At 39.4% G+C, this 14869-nt stretch overlaps 1 protein-coding gene across 1 annotated transcript; it reads left to right on the top strand.

The window, feature by feature from the left end:
• The first annotated feature begins 3486 nt into the window (after nucleotides 1-3486).
• RP9 (RP9 pre-mRNA splicing factor) lies at nucleotides 3487-10280 on the top strand. The gene is made up of 6 exons (XM_079302681.1): nucleotides 3487-3734; nucleotides 5313-5343; nucleotides 6130-6259; nucleotides 6579-6670; nucleotides 8084-8145; nucleotides 8962-10280. Exons 1-6 carry the CDS (start codon nucleotides 3532-3534, stop codon nucleotides 9170-9172), a joined length of 729 nt encoding a protein of 242 aa, XP_079158807.1. The 5' UTR covers nucleotides 3487-3531; the 3' UTR covers nucleotides 9173-10280.
• Nucleotides 10281-14869: the final 4589 nt, after the last annotated feature.

Genomic DNA, 14869 nt, shown 5'->3' with positions numbered 1-14869 from the left:
GAAAATACACAAACTGTCTACAAACCCATAGGATGAATGAAAATGGTTTATTCACAACTTACACATCATCTCATGACATCTCAGCCAGATGGATAGGTGGGAATTAGTTTATACATAAGGAAGCTAAGATAGAGTATACTGTGTCTTTAACTAGCATAAGCAGTTTGGTAGCCAAGATGTTTCATGGTTTGACTTGGGTTTGCCAATTGTAATATATTTAATTTCTTTTAGAGATAGGATTTAGGAGCAAAAACAAGGCAGGCTTAAAACTTAAAAGGGTATAATAAGAAATTTATTAATAACACACACAAAAAAAAAGAAATTCAGAATAAGATTTCCAGATTATTCTCGCCTCCCCCTTCCCTCATCTTCCACATTTCTTAACAGAGTATATTGTGGATTTAACTAGCATAAGCAGTGTGATAGCCAAGATGCATTGGCAAGAACAAACAGAACAAGAAGATTGGATCAAGAGTGGTGACAAGGAAGAAGATTGAATCAAGTAGAAATGTTGCAAAATGTATAAGTTTGTCTGTGTGATGTTTAGCCCAATCAATGTAGTAAAAAATTACTAGCCTTCCTATAACAGTTATAAGCATACATAACTCACAGTAAATTCAGATTCTGATCACTAGCCAGTAGTCCTCATCTCTCTCTCAATTGTCAATAATGTAGAGCAGGAGTTGGATTTTTTGGGTAAGCGTGTCTGCAAGGTTATGTTGCTTCACTGCTGAGTGTTGTTCTGTGGAGGAGAATGGCCTCTGCATTCTTTCCAGGGCCAGTAAACCTAAAAAATTTGGTGCGTGAAACAGAAATGTTCATCAATAGTGTAAATTAGTGTCATGACATGCAAAAGCTAGATTATTTTGTTTAAACATTGGAATAAGCACCTTTTGCCTTGAAAAGGACTGTGACAATTAATCGGACAAAAATCGTTTTCTGAGATCTGAAGTTCCAATGGCAGCCACTTAGCTGAAGGCAAGTGAGAAACATGACATGTGAATGTTCATCCCAGATAAGGTTTTACTGAGCAAAAGCTAAAGTAAATATTAAAATAGTGTTTGATTAACAATATTACATTGTTAAATAATGTGTAAGATTGCTTTTTACCTTGTAAAAGATAGGCATTCTCAGGATCATGTTTGTCTTACTGCACTTCAAAATCACAGGGTGCTGTAATAGCAATTACCATCCTTTGCACATTTGAAGCACCACAATCATCACAATTAAAAACAGCTTCAATTCCTGGACTTCTAAGATATATTTTTCGAGTTTCACTCAGGTCTTAATTCCCAAAATTTCATGTGCCCTTGAATTTCAGCATGAAACAAAAGTAGAAATTTTAACTTTGCCTTCCCAAAACCAATCTACCTCTGCTGCTCATCCTCCAATAGAAAGATCACAGCTGAGGCAGGAAACTCAAAGGTTGGAGGTAGATTTGCCTCTAGAGTGGTGCTCATACACTGAAGAGGAGGTTGCTCTTTGCTTGTCAGCTAGGGCCCACCACAGCAGCATGGTCCTAGCCAGACCCTGCTGTGTTTGCTTCCAAAATAAGTCTCTGCTTAGAGACTTTTTGGCATTAGAACCTTGTCCCACAACCAACACATACCTTCTTAGGCAGCAAACCAACCAATAAGAAAAAATAAAAGAACAACCAAACCCAACTCTGAGTTTTGCCTTGGACGCTAACCTTCTCCTCTCTCCAGCCACACATATTTTGGTCACAGCAAGAATGGAATCATAGAACCATAGAATGGTTTTGGTTGGACAGAACCATTAAAATCATCTAGTTCCAACTCCCTTGCCACGGGCAGTGACACCTTTCACTAAACCAGGTTGCTCAGTGCTCCATCCAGCTTGGCTTTGTGCACTTCTAGGAATGAGGCATCCACAATTTCCCTGAGCAATCTGTTTCAGTACCTCGCCACCTTCACAGTAAAGAATGCCCAGTGAGCACCATGATGCAGTGGGCCCTCCTTGGTACCCAGCCCCTTTCCCTCAGAGGGAACTCATCTGCATCCTCAGCTTGGTGAGGGAAGAAACCCCCTCAGCCTTCCCTCCACTCTGGAGGCACCTGCTCCCTGATACCTCATAGCCAACCCACTGCCATATTCCCCTATGCGTATCCACACACCCTCAGTCCTGGTGTCTGAATCACAGAAGGCTTTCAGTTGGAAGGGACCTTAAAGATCACCTAGTTCTGTGAGATGTTACATAGTGATTCGTGTCATTATAATCAATATAAACAAGATTACTAAATCCAAAGTAAAGCATAGACATGAGACACAAGAAAATCTAATTTCATTATATTTTTAAAATCACTTTGTTGCAAATTATTGATTTTTCTTGTTGTTGTTTTTATGTATTTTTATTATTTTGTCACTATAATCACAATTTGTATCGACTCTTATGTAAAAGGAAAACAAGGGCTTGTTTAAACATGAGCGGGCTTGCCCCTGCTTGCTAAGAGTGTAACCTGACAACATGTTCGAGCCTTGTCCAGACCTTGTAGAGGCTTGTAGCCACTGCTGCTGGAGTGCTAGCCAAAATGGTCGGGCTTGCTTGGACTTGCACCCCAGCACAGGGCGTGTCACAGCCCACCCAGAAACTGCCTGTAAAAAGGGCAGTGACCAAAGGTAGGACAGACGTATTGATGGAGCATGGACTCCCCACGTCCCCAGCGCTGCGTTGCCTGTTTTTTTCAACAAACTAATAATTGCCTTATTGATTGACCTACCCTATTGTGGTAATTTATAACAGTTCCAACCTCCTTACAAGGGCAGGGACACCTTCCACTAGGCAAGATTGCTCTGAGCCCCACCAAATCCAGCCTTGACCACTGCCAGGGATGGGGCAGACACAATTTCTCTGGGCAACCTGTGCAAATGCCTCAACACCCTCACAGTAAAGAATTTCTTCCCATTATCTAATCTAAACCTACTCTCTTTCCATTTTAATCCACTCCCCTTTGTCCTGTCACTACACACCCTTGCCTAAAGTCTCTCTCCAGCTTTCTTGTAGCTCCCATCAGGTAATGAAGATCATTCCAGAGCCTTATCCAAGCTCAACAATCCCAGCTCTCTCAGCCTTTCCTCACAGGAGAGGTGCTCCACCCCTCTAATCAACTTGGTGGCCTCCTCTGAACTTGCTCCAAGAGTTGTATGTACTTTCTGTGCTGGGGACCCCACAGCAGAATGCAGCACGCCAGGTATAGTCTCGCCCGACCGGCGTAGTGGCTCTCCAGCAAGGGTGCAATGACTGCGAAGTAGCTCTTGGGGTTTTTGTTTTGTTTTGCTTTGTTTTTTTTAATTTTAAATATATAACACTGCCCACGTTGTTCCTAACCCCCGGTAAGGTGCCGGGGTGCCCGAGGCTCGGCAGACGGAGTGCAGAGCCCGGCCGGCTCCGTGAGGGGCGGGTGCCGGCGGCTGCCGCAGCCGGAGGAAGTCCGGCCGGAAGCCGGGATGAGGAGGGCGGGGAGGGGGCGTCGCCGGGGCGCCGCCGTCCGCCGCGGCTCTGGCCGCCGCGCCCATGGCCCAGCGGGCGCCGAGAGGGCCGGGGCAGGACGAGGAGGATGGAGCGGAGGAGGAGGAGGCGGCGAGGGGCAGCCAGGCGCGGGCCAGGAGCCATGCGGAGCCCGCGGCGAGCGGCGGCAGGACCCAGGACCGGCATGAGAGGAAGCGGAAGAGGCAGGAGGAGCAGCAGCTTCAGAAGATCCAGCACCTGGAGTCTTTGTAAGGAGCGCAGGAGGGGAGGCTGCCCGCGGCTGCCGCCCTGGCTCTGCCCTGAGCACACCCCGCCGGCATTTGGGGCTCGTTTCCAGTGCAGGGTTTGGGGTTTTTTAGGGGGTAGTGATTATTCTTCCCCTGTCCCCTTAAGGGTGAGTCGGGAGAAGGGGAGAAGCAGAGTTGCTTGGTACTTGGCTCCCCCGGGTTTCTCCTAGTCCGAGAGATGCTGCCGTAGGAGCAGAGGTTGTTCCACTAGAATGCACTGAAAAAAAAAAAAAAAAAAAAAAAAAAAAAAAGAAAGGAACTGGGATAAAACCGTTCTGTTAAAGGTTTATGTTAATTCACTGAAAAGGAATTATTGTGTAGTAGAATAAAAAAGGTCACAAGAACATGATTTTGGTATTTTCTGTGTGTAAGTGAAAATCAGTTCGTTCTTAAGTGCACCAAACAGCTCCCCGAAGTTATTGTTATAAAAATGGGATGGACGTAGTTTAACCACCTTTTCCCTGCTGTTCTTATTGTATTAGTATGATTGTGCCTAGCAATCCTATAGGTCTGTAGGGGTGTATGTGCACAGCTGAGCCATGCCGTCAAACTTATGGTCTAAAGTGATGCACAGTACAGATGTTTTGTGTCCTGCTGAGTTAATATGTGGATAATGTCTGGAAAGTCCTCTTGAAAAGAGTCTTCCATAAAGCAAAGATTTTGGAATTCTGAGCCTGCACAGTGCCATTCTTGTGCCATTGAAAAACAAAACCAAAAAACTCTCCATTCTCTTCTAAGATTTCTCTATACTTTCAGTAATGTAGCAGTTTACAGGAAACAATGTATCTGTTTAAATACAGATGAGATTTGAGGGGAAAAAACCACAATACAAATCCAGTTATACAGACCTGCATCTTTCTAAGTAATGTATATTCTTTACCTCCAGGACCATTTCATATTGCCTTAGCATTTAATTCCTTAGCACATGCATTTTTTCATGCATGCTGTGTGCTCTATGTAGTACCTATTTGCTGTTTGAATTTTAACAAATGTTTTATTTACTGTTAACCCCAAAGAAATGCTGCAGAAAATGATGGTGCTTTGGTCAGTAGGCCTCTGTCTTTAGGTTTAATACACAGAAGATGATGAAGTTACTTTGTGTTATATTTGGCTGGCAAAGCTAGATGTAGAGAGCAGTTCTTATGACATTTTCAGCTGACTATCTGATTCAGCAGTGCTGGAGTAAAGAAGTTTGGAGACTTCAGGGAGGGGTGCAGCAGAAAAAGAGGAGAGAATTATGTATGTGTGGTAACTGAAGTTAAAACAAATATACCACATATCCCCAGGAAGTAATTGTGTTCCCACAAGAATATGAATCTGAAGGAAATTTGCAAGAGATATGTACTAATATTATAAATGCTGTCTCTCAGCTTACTGTGTCCGTGTTCTGCTGTAGTTCTTAGTTATTAGTTATGGGGTAAAATTTAAGGAAAAATGTGAGCTGAAGGTTTTTACTCAATACCAGTGAAAAACTGTATTTTATTCAATTTATTTGTTTATGCTAAGCTGCAGAGTAACAATATTTCTATTGCTTTTCAGCTATGAGAAACCTCCCCCTGGGCTAATTAAGGTTGGTAAATAGCAGTAATTTTTTAGGATTATGAGGAATTTTCACAAAACGTGTTCTTTAGGCGTTCAAGTGTCCGTGTTACCTAGATAAATTACAGAGAGAAGTAAGTGCTTCCCAGGAAAATCTCAGAGAATCATTACAAGCTGACCACTTTATCTTGGTGATCCAGGGTGAAATGCCCAGAATCAGATAGAAGGAGACCAGATCTTTCATCATCTCTTAGTACACTTCATACAGTTTTTATAGTGTGGATAGAGGGGAGCTGTTTATGCAAAGCAGGTTTTTGTTTGAATGACATCTTTTCAGGATTCTTTTCTATTGCTAAGGCTGAAATAATTCTTTTGTCATGTTCATTACTTTTGCCAAATTTATATACCTTAGCCATAAAGTAATGCTTTTACCTTAAAAAATAACTGCTCTGCATTGTAAAGGCTTCCTTGTAATTGTTATGTCTTACTAGCAGGAAGAGGATAACAAAGTCTCTGCTTTAAGTTTTCATTTCTATTATTTATTTAAATAAATTATTAAAATGGGTGGGAAGGAATGAAATCCTGTGTAGCAAAGTTCTGGCTGCAAAAATCAAGTGATAAAAAAAGGAAAGGGCCAAGTATTTTAGATCCTTTGCGTGTTACAAGCAAAAAAGGCAATAGGTAAAATATGTTTCTTGTTAAGTAAAGGTCTGTACACTTGAAGTATTTCTTTTGCAAAGTTAAAAAAGAAAGTTATTTTTATTTTATTGTCCTTATCTTTCTTCTTCTTTGGTTTTTGGGTTTTTTTCTTTGGTAGGAGAATGAAACAAAACCAGAAGACTGCATACCTGATGTACCAGGCAATGAAAGTGCACGAGAATTCCTGGCACATGCCCCAACAAAAGGGCTTTGGATGCCTTTGGGAAAAGAAGTCAAAGTTATGCAGTGTAAGACTGTGAAAATATTCCAGATGTCATTGGACCATCATGCATCCATCCATTTACACTGGGGGAGGGCATAATGTCTGGTGGACAGATGATGAATTCCAGGTAGATTGACATCATATTGATAAAAAAGTAACCAGTATCTTGAAGGCTGTAATAGCCTTGTATTTTATTACATTTTATTGCATTTATCAATATACTAGCTGTATCTCTCTATTTCTTCCAGCAGATTGAAAATATTTTGCAGAAATGTGGTTTTGGCTTTTTATGCTGCTTCTAATCTGTCTCAGAGCTGCAATTCATTGTTGCTTTTTTTTTAAAGGTTGGAGATGTAAACGTTATGGACACAGAACAGGAGATAAGGAATGCCCATTCTTTATTAAAGGCAATCAGAAATTGGAACAATTTAGAGTAGTGAGTACCAATATTGTAGCATTACTGCTTGTATTTTTTAGTACTGATAATGCATAATCTTGCAACTGAAAATAAGCTTGTTAGATGATGCTTTATTAAGGGACTTTGTCTCTAGTACAATATAGATGCCGAAAATCTCCTAATAAAGGAAAAGCTACAGGTGTGGTTGGATGTTTGACTACTTTGCAGAAAATCTTCTCTTCAAGAGGAAAATTAGTATTTTTTACATATAAATTGGAAATCTTCAAGAACCTGTTTCTACCATTATATTCTTTTTTTTTTGGTGATTAATATGTCAACATAACAAAAAATGTTTAGTCAAGCTTGAGCTGCCCACATTACAGCTGCTTCAAGCCTTCTGCTTTCACTGTGAACAACCACATCACGAATGCTGTTGTCTAGGTCTGTAATCCAGTCATTGTCTACAAGTCTGATGTCTTGCTACATGAAGCTACATCTCAGTTCTGCAGATTCTTCCTGTGTGATCTCTTCAACTATTTCTGTTGCTCTGCATCATTAACCTATATTTCAAGTTGCCATCACTTCATGTCTTATGTCCTCATTTCTATCCTTGAAAAATGTAATCTTGGCTTAGTCTGTCCAGATTCTGGATTCATACTGATTGCCTGCAACTGCAAAGAGTATTTTTAGCCCTTTCTCATGTCCAGACTGCCTCTATTCTTAATTTTCCCTCAGGCTTCTTTGTTGCACCAAACTCTTGTATGTCCAAGGCCCTTCACAGTGCATTCCCAACATCTTTCATTTGCTCCTAACATTTCAATTCCCACCTTTGGTCAGCATCTTGGACTTGTTTGCTTAATCTTCCAACAGAAATGAACACTCCAGCTTGTTTCTGCATTCTTGCATGGCATGAACCCACCTTACATGTCTGCAAAGTTTATTTGCTGTCTTCCTTCACAGCTATATTTTGCTGCAATGCCCATTTACTTTGATTTAAGAACCAGTAATGGTAGTGCATAGCATGATAGGACAGCTCTAACTTCATTATCCATGTGTCTTACATTCCTTGCTCCTGTATTCCTGTTTGTTTATATTCAATATTTTTAATGTACTATAAGGGTACAGCTCATTATTTTGAACACAAGTATTCCATCTATGTCTGGCTATTCCCATAGATTACATATGGGATTCTCATAGTTGGCTGTGATTGGAGAGATAGGGAGATACACACATACTTAAGGAGATACATACTTGTTTGGAGATGTGGCTAGATAACTTTTCCCTAAAGCAAACACAACAATTCAGGTGAACAATGCCAAGTCTGACAGTGAGCTTGCTAAGCATATTCTATGTTTTGATAAAAGCCTCTTGCATTTGGTTGCTTTGGTTTATTTTTTTTAGGAAATTAAACTATTGGTGATAACGCTGTATTTCCTGTTTTCCATTTTCAAGGCACATGAAGATCCAATGTATGATATAATAAGGGAAAATAAGCGTCATGAAAAAGAAAAGAGGTGAGTGTGTCTGTAGTAAACTGCATTTTTAATTTAGGGATTTTTTTGGTAATGTGGCACTAATGTATAGGTGACCTTTTTACAGAAGCTTACTTTTAGCTCAGAACATTTTTTTAATGGCAGTTGCCATTTTTTTAAAGCAGTTGCTTTATGTTGAGAGATTGATGCATTTCTGCTTTCTAAATAATTACTCTTAAATACTTCCAGTCACTTTAATTCTTTAGCTTCTATATTTTCCCCCAAAACAAACTTTTAAAAGCAGTTGTATGTATTTATGCCATAACATTAACGCACTTAGGTGTGGTTTTGGTTTAGGCCTAGGCCTTTAAAAAAACAATTTGATTTTTTTTTCTTTCACTAAGATGAATTTCAAAAATCCTTCTGCTTCCAGAGTAGAGCCTTCTTTGTTAGCTTCATTGACATGATCTTTATCAGCAGAGCAATGAATCTTGTATTACCCTAATCATAATATGCTTCTGTAGGAATAAGCATAGAACGTCTCATCACCAGGTGGGCTGGTGATAGCTCTTGTCTTATTTTGCACGTGTAAATAAGCCAATAAGCTAATTTGCCTTTCCTATCCAATGGGATGGAAAGTCCTTCAGAGCAGAACATCTGCTTGTCTCAAAGGTGTTGCTTTTATCAGTCCATGATATTATCGGTACATGAGAGTGTATTTAAGTAAAAGAGATGATCCCCTGCCCTGTGCATGCAACTTCCATTCCTCAAGCCAGGAAGGAAAGACAAAAGCTAGGATAAATTACTAGAGGTAAGGGAGAGCTAGAAAGGATTCTCATTCACATATTTTAAACTCAGGATACAGCAACTGAAGCAGCTTCTGGAGGACTCTACCTCAGAATCTGATAGCAGTGATGAGGATGATGAAGATAGCAGCAGGTCCACTTCCTCAGAACATAAACACAAGAAGAAAAAGAAAAAAAAGGAAAAGAAAAAAAAAGAAAAGAAGAAGAAGAAAAGGAGGAAGCATAAATCATCCAAATCTAATGATAAGTCAGAATCTGACTGACAGCAGACACCTGCTGCATGCTCACTGACCTCTCTACTTGTGAACTGCAAGGAAAGATCCAAAGAATGAGGAGGAAAACACCAGAAAGGGCTTTATTAAACTTCGAACATACGTGTGTATGCATACAACATCCTACACTGGCATCCTCTTCTGCCCCTCTGCAGTCAGAAAGAAGAAAGCTGCATTAAACCATATCTTCGTGCTGTGAAACCCATACTGAGAGTCAGCCAGCTTGGTCAGATGGGGCCTGTGTATTGCTGCCCATGACCAGCAGCAGAAAGTGGCAACCACAAAGGGATCACCAACAAACCTGCAGCATTAGCAGACTGTCTGTTGAAGTGTCTTTACTCCATGAAGTTATTTTATTATATACAAAGCCTCATTGTAACAGGACTGCAGTTTGCACCATGCAGAGCACTAAGAGTTCCCTTAGAGTGCTTATAATGAGCAGGTTATACTGCATTTTCTTCTCTGCATACATGCTGAAATTCTGTGTACATATCCTAATATTGGCAGCTAAGGAAATAAAGAGTACTGCTGCAGGGGAAAAATGGTAATCAAGGGGATTTACTTTAAGACAAAATTGCAGCATCAGCAAGACTTAATTTTGTGTGTGTGTGTGTAGCAAAATCTTAACATCACTACCATTAATATACAGTTCTGAAACATCTAAAGTGAAACATCTACAGTGTCTAAATCATAGAAGTGAGAGCCAAACGTAATGATGTTAGATATTCAACTTAACTGCAAAGAGATGGTGAGTTTAGTTATTGAAAAAGGGAGGTTTCACATAAGAAATCAAAAATATTAGTTTCTGCATATTCTTCCATATCAGTTGTTTTGATACAAGTTAAGGGAGATTTCCTTTTTAAGAGGCTTGGGGTTAATAAATTCCCACTTTTTATGTTTACTCAGTTTGATGAGGTAACTTTTTTTTTTTTAATCATCCCACAAGAATAAACATGGAAGGCTCTCAAAATAGTTTTCAGCTATATACATGAAGCCACAGAGCAATAGTAAAGAACTTGTAAGCAGGAAGAAGATGAAGTTCTGTACTTGATAGACCTTACATACTGACCTCACTTTTCTTGTAAATAATCTTGACTCATGATGCCTTGAGAAGCTGGAACAGAAACTACAGAGTTAAGGGGAATAAAATGGGTATTTATTGAGAGGCCTTCAAAGGCCACACCCTGCCACACTGTGGCCCCTGCCCTGCCTGGATGACTCCAATATGGAAACAAAAGAGGGCTTGATCACATGATCTCACATCTTTATGGACTTTAGTCTATTTGCATACAGGAGTCAGCCATCCAATTCATAGTCTCAAATTGTAAGGTTTCATCCTCCTTGCCTGCTTACTGGCCCGCCTGCCTCTTTTCACATTGTTCATGCTTAGGGCCTGGAGTTTGAAGAAACTGTCCTTGAGTCAATAGCTGAAATTGGACTATTTTGTCATCATCACCCTAAGCACAACAGAAAAGCACACCCAAGCAGAACAGAAAACTCAGAACTTAAGGCATCACTCAACCAGAAAGATGGAGATAGCTATAAACAGCCTTACAGTAACCAACTCTCTTTGATACCTCAAGGTACATTAGTACAGAGCTATGACTAGAGGAGCTAGAAGATGGGTAGTGGTACTGTGCAAAAGGAAAGAAAAAACTAGATGCTTTGAAAGAACTACAGAATTTAGTCTCTGTGGGTATGCTAATATTGAAAACAAAAACCCTACATGATAAAGCTCTAATTCAGTAGAGTGATCATTAACAGTGAAATCAAGGAACCATAGACTAAAATGCATCCAAGATTTTTTTATTTTCTTTGGAGCTTTGGAAGAGAGGATGAGAGAAAGTATAAATTAAAACTTTTCCTGCCTCCTAGATGTCCAAGAGTGATTTAGTAAAATTAGCCCCCCATTCCTTGCCAGTCATTCACAATATGTTCTGAGGAAAAACAAGATAAGCAAGGCCTACTTACTAGAAGTTCCTGTGTCATATTCCCAGAGCTTGAAGGTGGTGGTGTATTTTCACTTGTATTTAGCAGATCTCTCTGTGATGAGACTTACTGGTGACTCGTGGTAGTTCCCTCTATCAGCAGCATCATCAAATTCTAATTCTAAGACCCTTGCTCTTTCACCAGAAGAAGATTTAATAGCTGAAATATCATGGGGAGATCTAGAAAGGACTGATTGTCTTCAAGAGGTTGAACAGGGCCCTGAGCAACCTGGTCTGGTGAGAGGTGCCCTGTATGTGGCAGGGGGTTATAACTAGATGATCTTTACAGTCCCAACTCAAACCATTCTAGGTTTCTTGTATTGCCACACTTTGTGCTGAGATTAATGCATTTATAGATTATTGAACAGATGCTGGAAGCCTAATACTCACCTGATCGTTCCAGGAGAGCTCTTGCTCAGGCTTGTCTAGAGCAGGGCTAACTGAAGATCTCTTCAGTTACTTCAGCTTTTGTCATTTAAGATTGTTCTGAAGCTTAGTTTAATAAAAACAAATTCAGTTTTTCCTTTGCAATCCCCTTCCCTGTTAATTTCAACAATTCAGAAAAATAAATTAGGAGACCCTTTCTAACTTGTATCAAATCTAATTTAAATGCTGGAGATGCCAAATCACTTTTCTATGCCTGACTAAAGGTCTATTATATTAGTATCTTTCCAGTTATGGTTAATAGAAGATGTCTGCACAGCAGAACAGTACAAACTCTGCTATTATTTCTGTTACTTCACTGACATGCTCTCTCAGCCTCTACTAATGGGAGTACCTGTGGTGCAGGTACTTAGAATCATGGGTTAGATTTCAGTATTTAGTGGCCTTAGATATACATTTCCTTCTATATCCAGTCACTGCTTATAAACCTTACTATTTTCCTCAGCAATGAGTATTTTATTATCAGTTAATTGATCTGTAGCAATTGGCTGTCACACTGCTTTGTACTGGTTTAATATCACACACCTTTAATCTTACACTGGAAGGTACATGAATAACTGACTCCTGTTTGTTCTCTCTCTATTATTGCCAGTTTTATAAGCCTCTGTTATATCACATGTAGGTCTTTACTGCAACTCATAAAGTAGCATTCCAAAATTTAACAGTTTAAATAGATTTATAGCAGCACTTTAAAAAGCCAGGGCTAGAGTGCTGAAAAGCATGATTCACGTCATCATTTAGCATTTTAAACAGTGCCAAAGCTGTCATTTAAGATAAGTCCTTTAAAAATATGTAGACTAGAGATAAATACCAACACCCTTTTATATTAATGAAAAACAGTTCTATATAGAAGTAAATCCAGAAAGCAGGATAGAAAGTTAGTCTTGAAAAACTGACTAGCCTTATTTTTTAAATCATAACCATTTAATGTTTTTGTTCAAAAAGAATTTTTTTCTGGCCTTCTTTGTAGGTCTAGATTTCCATTTGAATGTTCTGTTGGAGCCCAAGTGATAGTAAGAACGATTATATAGTTCCATGAAACCAAATAAGTGTAAAATGTAGCTAAAACAAACCTCAAAGGCAATACAACTTTCCAGGTCTTTTATCTTAACACTCTGCACCATTTTTGTCAGAAATGTATGTCAGGTAAAATACCGAAATTTTCCTCATTTCTTTGGCCATTCAGTTAGTGGGAGTTTATAGACTTTTTGAGTGAGACAGCCAGTGGCAGCAAGTCAGGGGAAGCTAAGGACTCTAAAAAAATAATTTGTTTTTCTTTGGTATGCCTTTAGTGTTACAGGCTTTTGGGGTTTTTTTGCCATTGGCTCTGATCTTCCTTTGTTTGATTTCAATAGAAAGACCTATAGTTAATATTTTCCAATATAGGGCAGAACACCAGGCATTGTAAAAAGGAAAACAATTTATGCCATCCAGGTGCTACCAAACTGAAAATTAAATACAGAATTAATACCTGGCAAGTCAACAGAACCCACAGCTCCACTTCAGTAATTACACCACACCCACTTTGCAGCAGAGGTTTCAGTTAGCTACAAATAATGATTTAGAAATCCTGAGCCACAGACGGTAAGTCTGTCCTAACAATCTTCTCAGTATGGCAATTCCAGAGGCCTCTAAGTTTTGTTGCTGGCGTGCCAAGCAGCAAATAGATCCTTCAGCCACCTTTCAGGAGATGCTGCAGGAAGAGTGTGAAAACTTCCAAGGCACTGCAGTACTGCAGCAGTTACAAGTTCACAGTAGTGCCAGCTCTGCAGTGAGTCATTGGGCAGTCAGTCTGGCTGCAGTAGGAACAAAAGTTGACACGTATGTGCATCTGCAAAACTAAGTATCACTGTGCCTTAGTTATATGACTGAATAAAAAGATCATGGGCATAAACTCATAGCCTTTTAAATGCAGCCTGTACTCCACAGCCTTTGAATCACAGCCATTTTACTCACTGGAACATTTGATTCAGCTGTAAGCCAGTTAAGATGCAATCTACAAATTGTCCATGCTGCTGAATGGAAAAAAAACCCCTAAATCTACTTCACTTAAGGTCACAGGACTAGTACTGTTAGAGTAGAATATACTGCATATAACTTTATCAAATAATTATTTCTCAAACACTCAAGTATTCATGCATACTTTAAGCATTGGGCATAGCATGGGTATAGTACAAGATATAATCAGCTTAAAATAGCATTTGTTTTCAGATAAAGCTGTGTGAAGTCTCCTACTGCTACTCCTTCACTTCCTCTCAGGAGCATCACTAGGCCCTACATTGCTTCTTGCATCTGAGTAGAAATCACACTGAGTAGTCAAGACCTGTAAAAGGATGATCAGTACAATCATTTGGAGTTACTGTCAAGTATTACCCATTCCCAAAAGTAAGAATGGCATCTGATTGTGAGGTCATGAATATTCCTTTATCAAATAAGCAGCAAAAGATACAGCTCAGCTATCAGCAGAAATGAGTGTTAGAAAGCTTCATGCTTGAATTCCTCATTTTAGTCTTTCAGGTTCTGGTGCCGAGATTTCTGTGCAGTCCAGAAGCCAAATAAGATTTTTTGTATTGCATTTATTTTCTTTCATTCATGAAGTAACAAGGAATTGTAAACTTGTCATCACAATGGCTTCTTTCCCCTTACATCTTGTGATAAAGGCTGTAGCTATAGCAGAGCTTTAACAATTAAACAGGTGGTATTAAAAATAAGAAAGATCAGTTGGGTAAGGAAACATCAGTACTCCTCACTAAGAAAGAAAACAACATAACTTCAGTTACACGTTAAACTAGTAATAAGTAGGCACAAAACCTGAACACAATCACAGGAAGTGCTACTTTTATCCATGTAGGTTACTCTAGGGATAGAGTAAGAATAGGAGAGGAGGCAAAAGACAAGTTCTGTCTATCCATTTACCACACCCTTTAAGGAAAGCCAGATGTTTGTTTTGGTTTTTTTTTTTTTTCGTTTCCCTTTTTTACTGACAATATCACTTTAATTTGGTAATCATTCAAGACTGACAATATTTATTATTCTCACAAGTTGTAATAGCCTTCACAGACATGGGGACAAAAAAAAGTTACATATTTTTGAGCTATCCACCTCATCTAGATCAGTCTGTTACCATTATTCATAAGACAGCTTATCACAGACCTACTTTTATAATCTATAAAGCATAAGAGACTATTCTATAAAGAGACTTCCAGAGACAGTATTGCCAGTAACTCATGGAAGTCATCAGTACAAAGTCCAAACA

Source organism: Erithacus rubecula (genome assembly GCF_903797595.1).
Source record: "Erithacus rubecula genome assembly, chromosome: 3".
In the NCBI taxonomy this organism is placed as follows: Eukaryota; Metazoa; Chordata; class Aves; order Passeriformes; family Muscicapidae; genus Erithacus; species Erithacus rubecula.
The sequence above is the reverse complement of the archived record's forward strand: the minus strand, read 5'-3'. Positions and strand labels throughout refer to the sequence as shown.

Coding starts and splice junctions, on each gene's coding strand:
- RP9 (XM_079302681.1), top strand. CDS start 3,532: ATGGCCCAGCGGGCGCCGAGAGGGCCGGGGCAGGACGAGGAGGATGGA. Junction 3,735..5,312: donor ATCCAGCACCTGGAGTCTTT/GTAAGGAGCGCA, acceptor ATTGCTTTTCAG/CTATGAGAAACCTCCCCCTG. Junction 5,344..6,129: donor CTCCCCCTGGGCTAATTAAG/GTTGGTAAATAG, acceptor TTTCTTTGGTAG/GAGAATGAAACAAAACCAGA.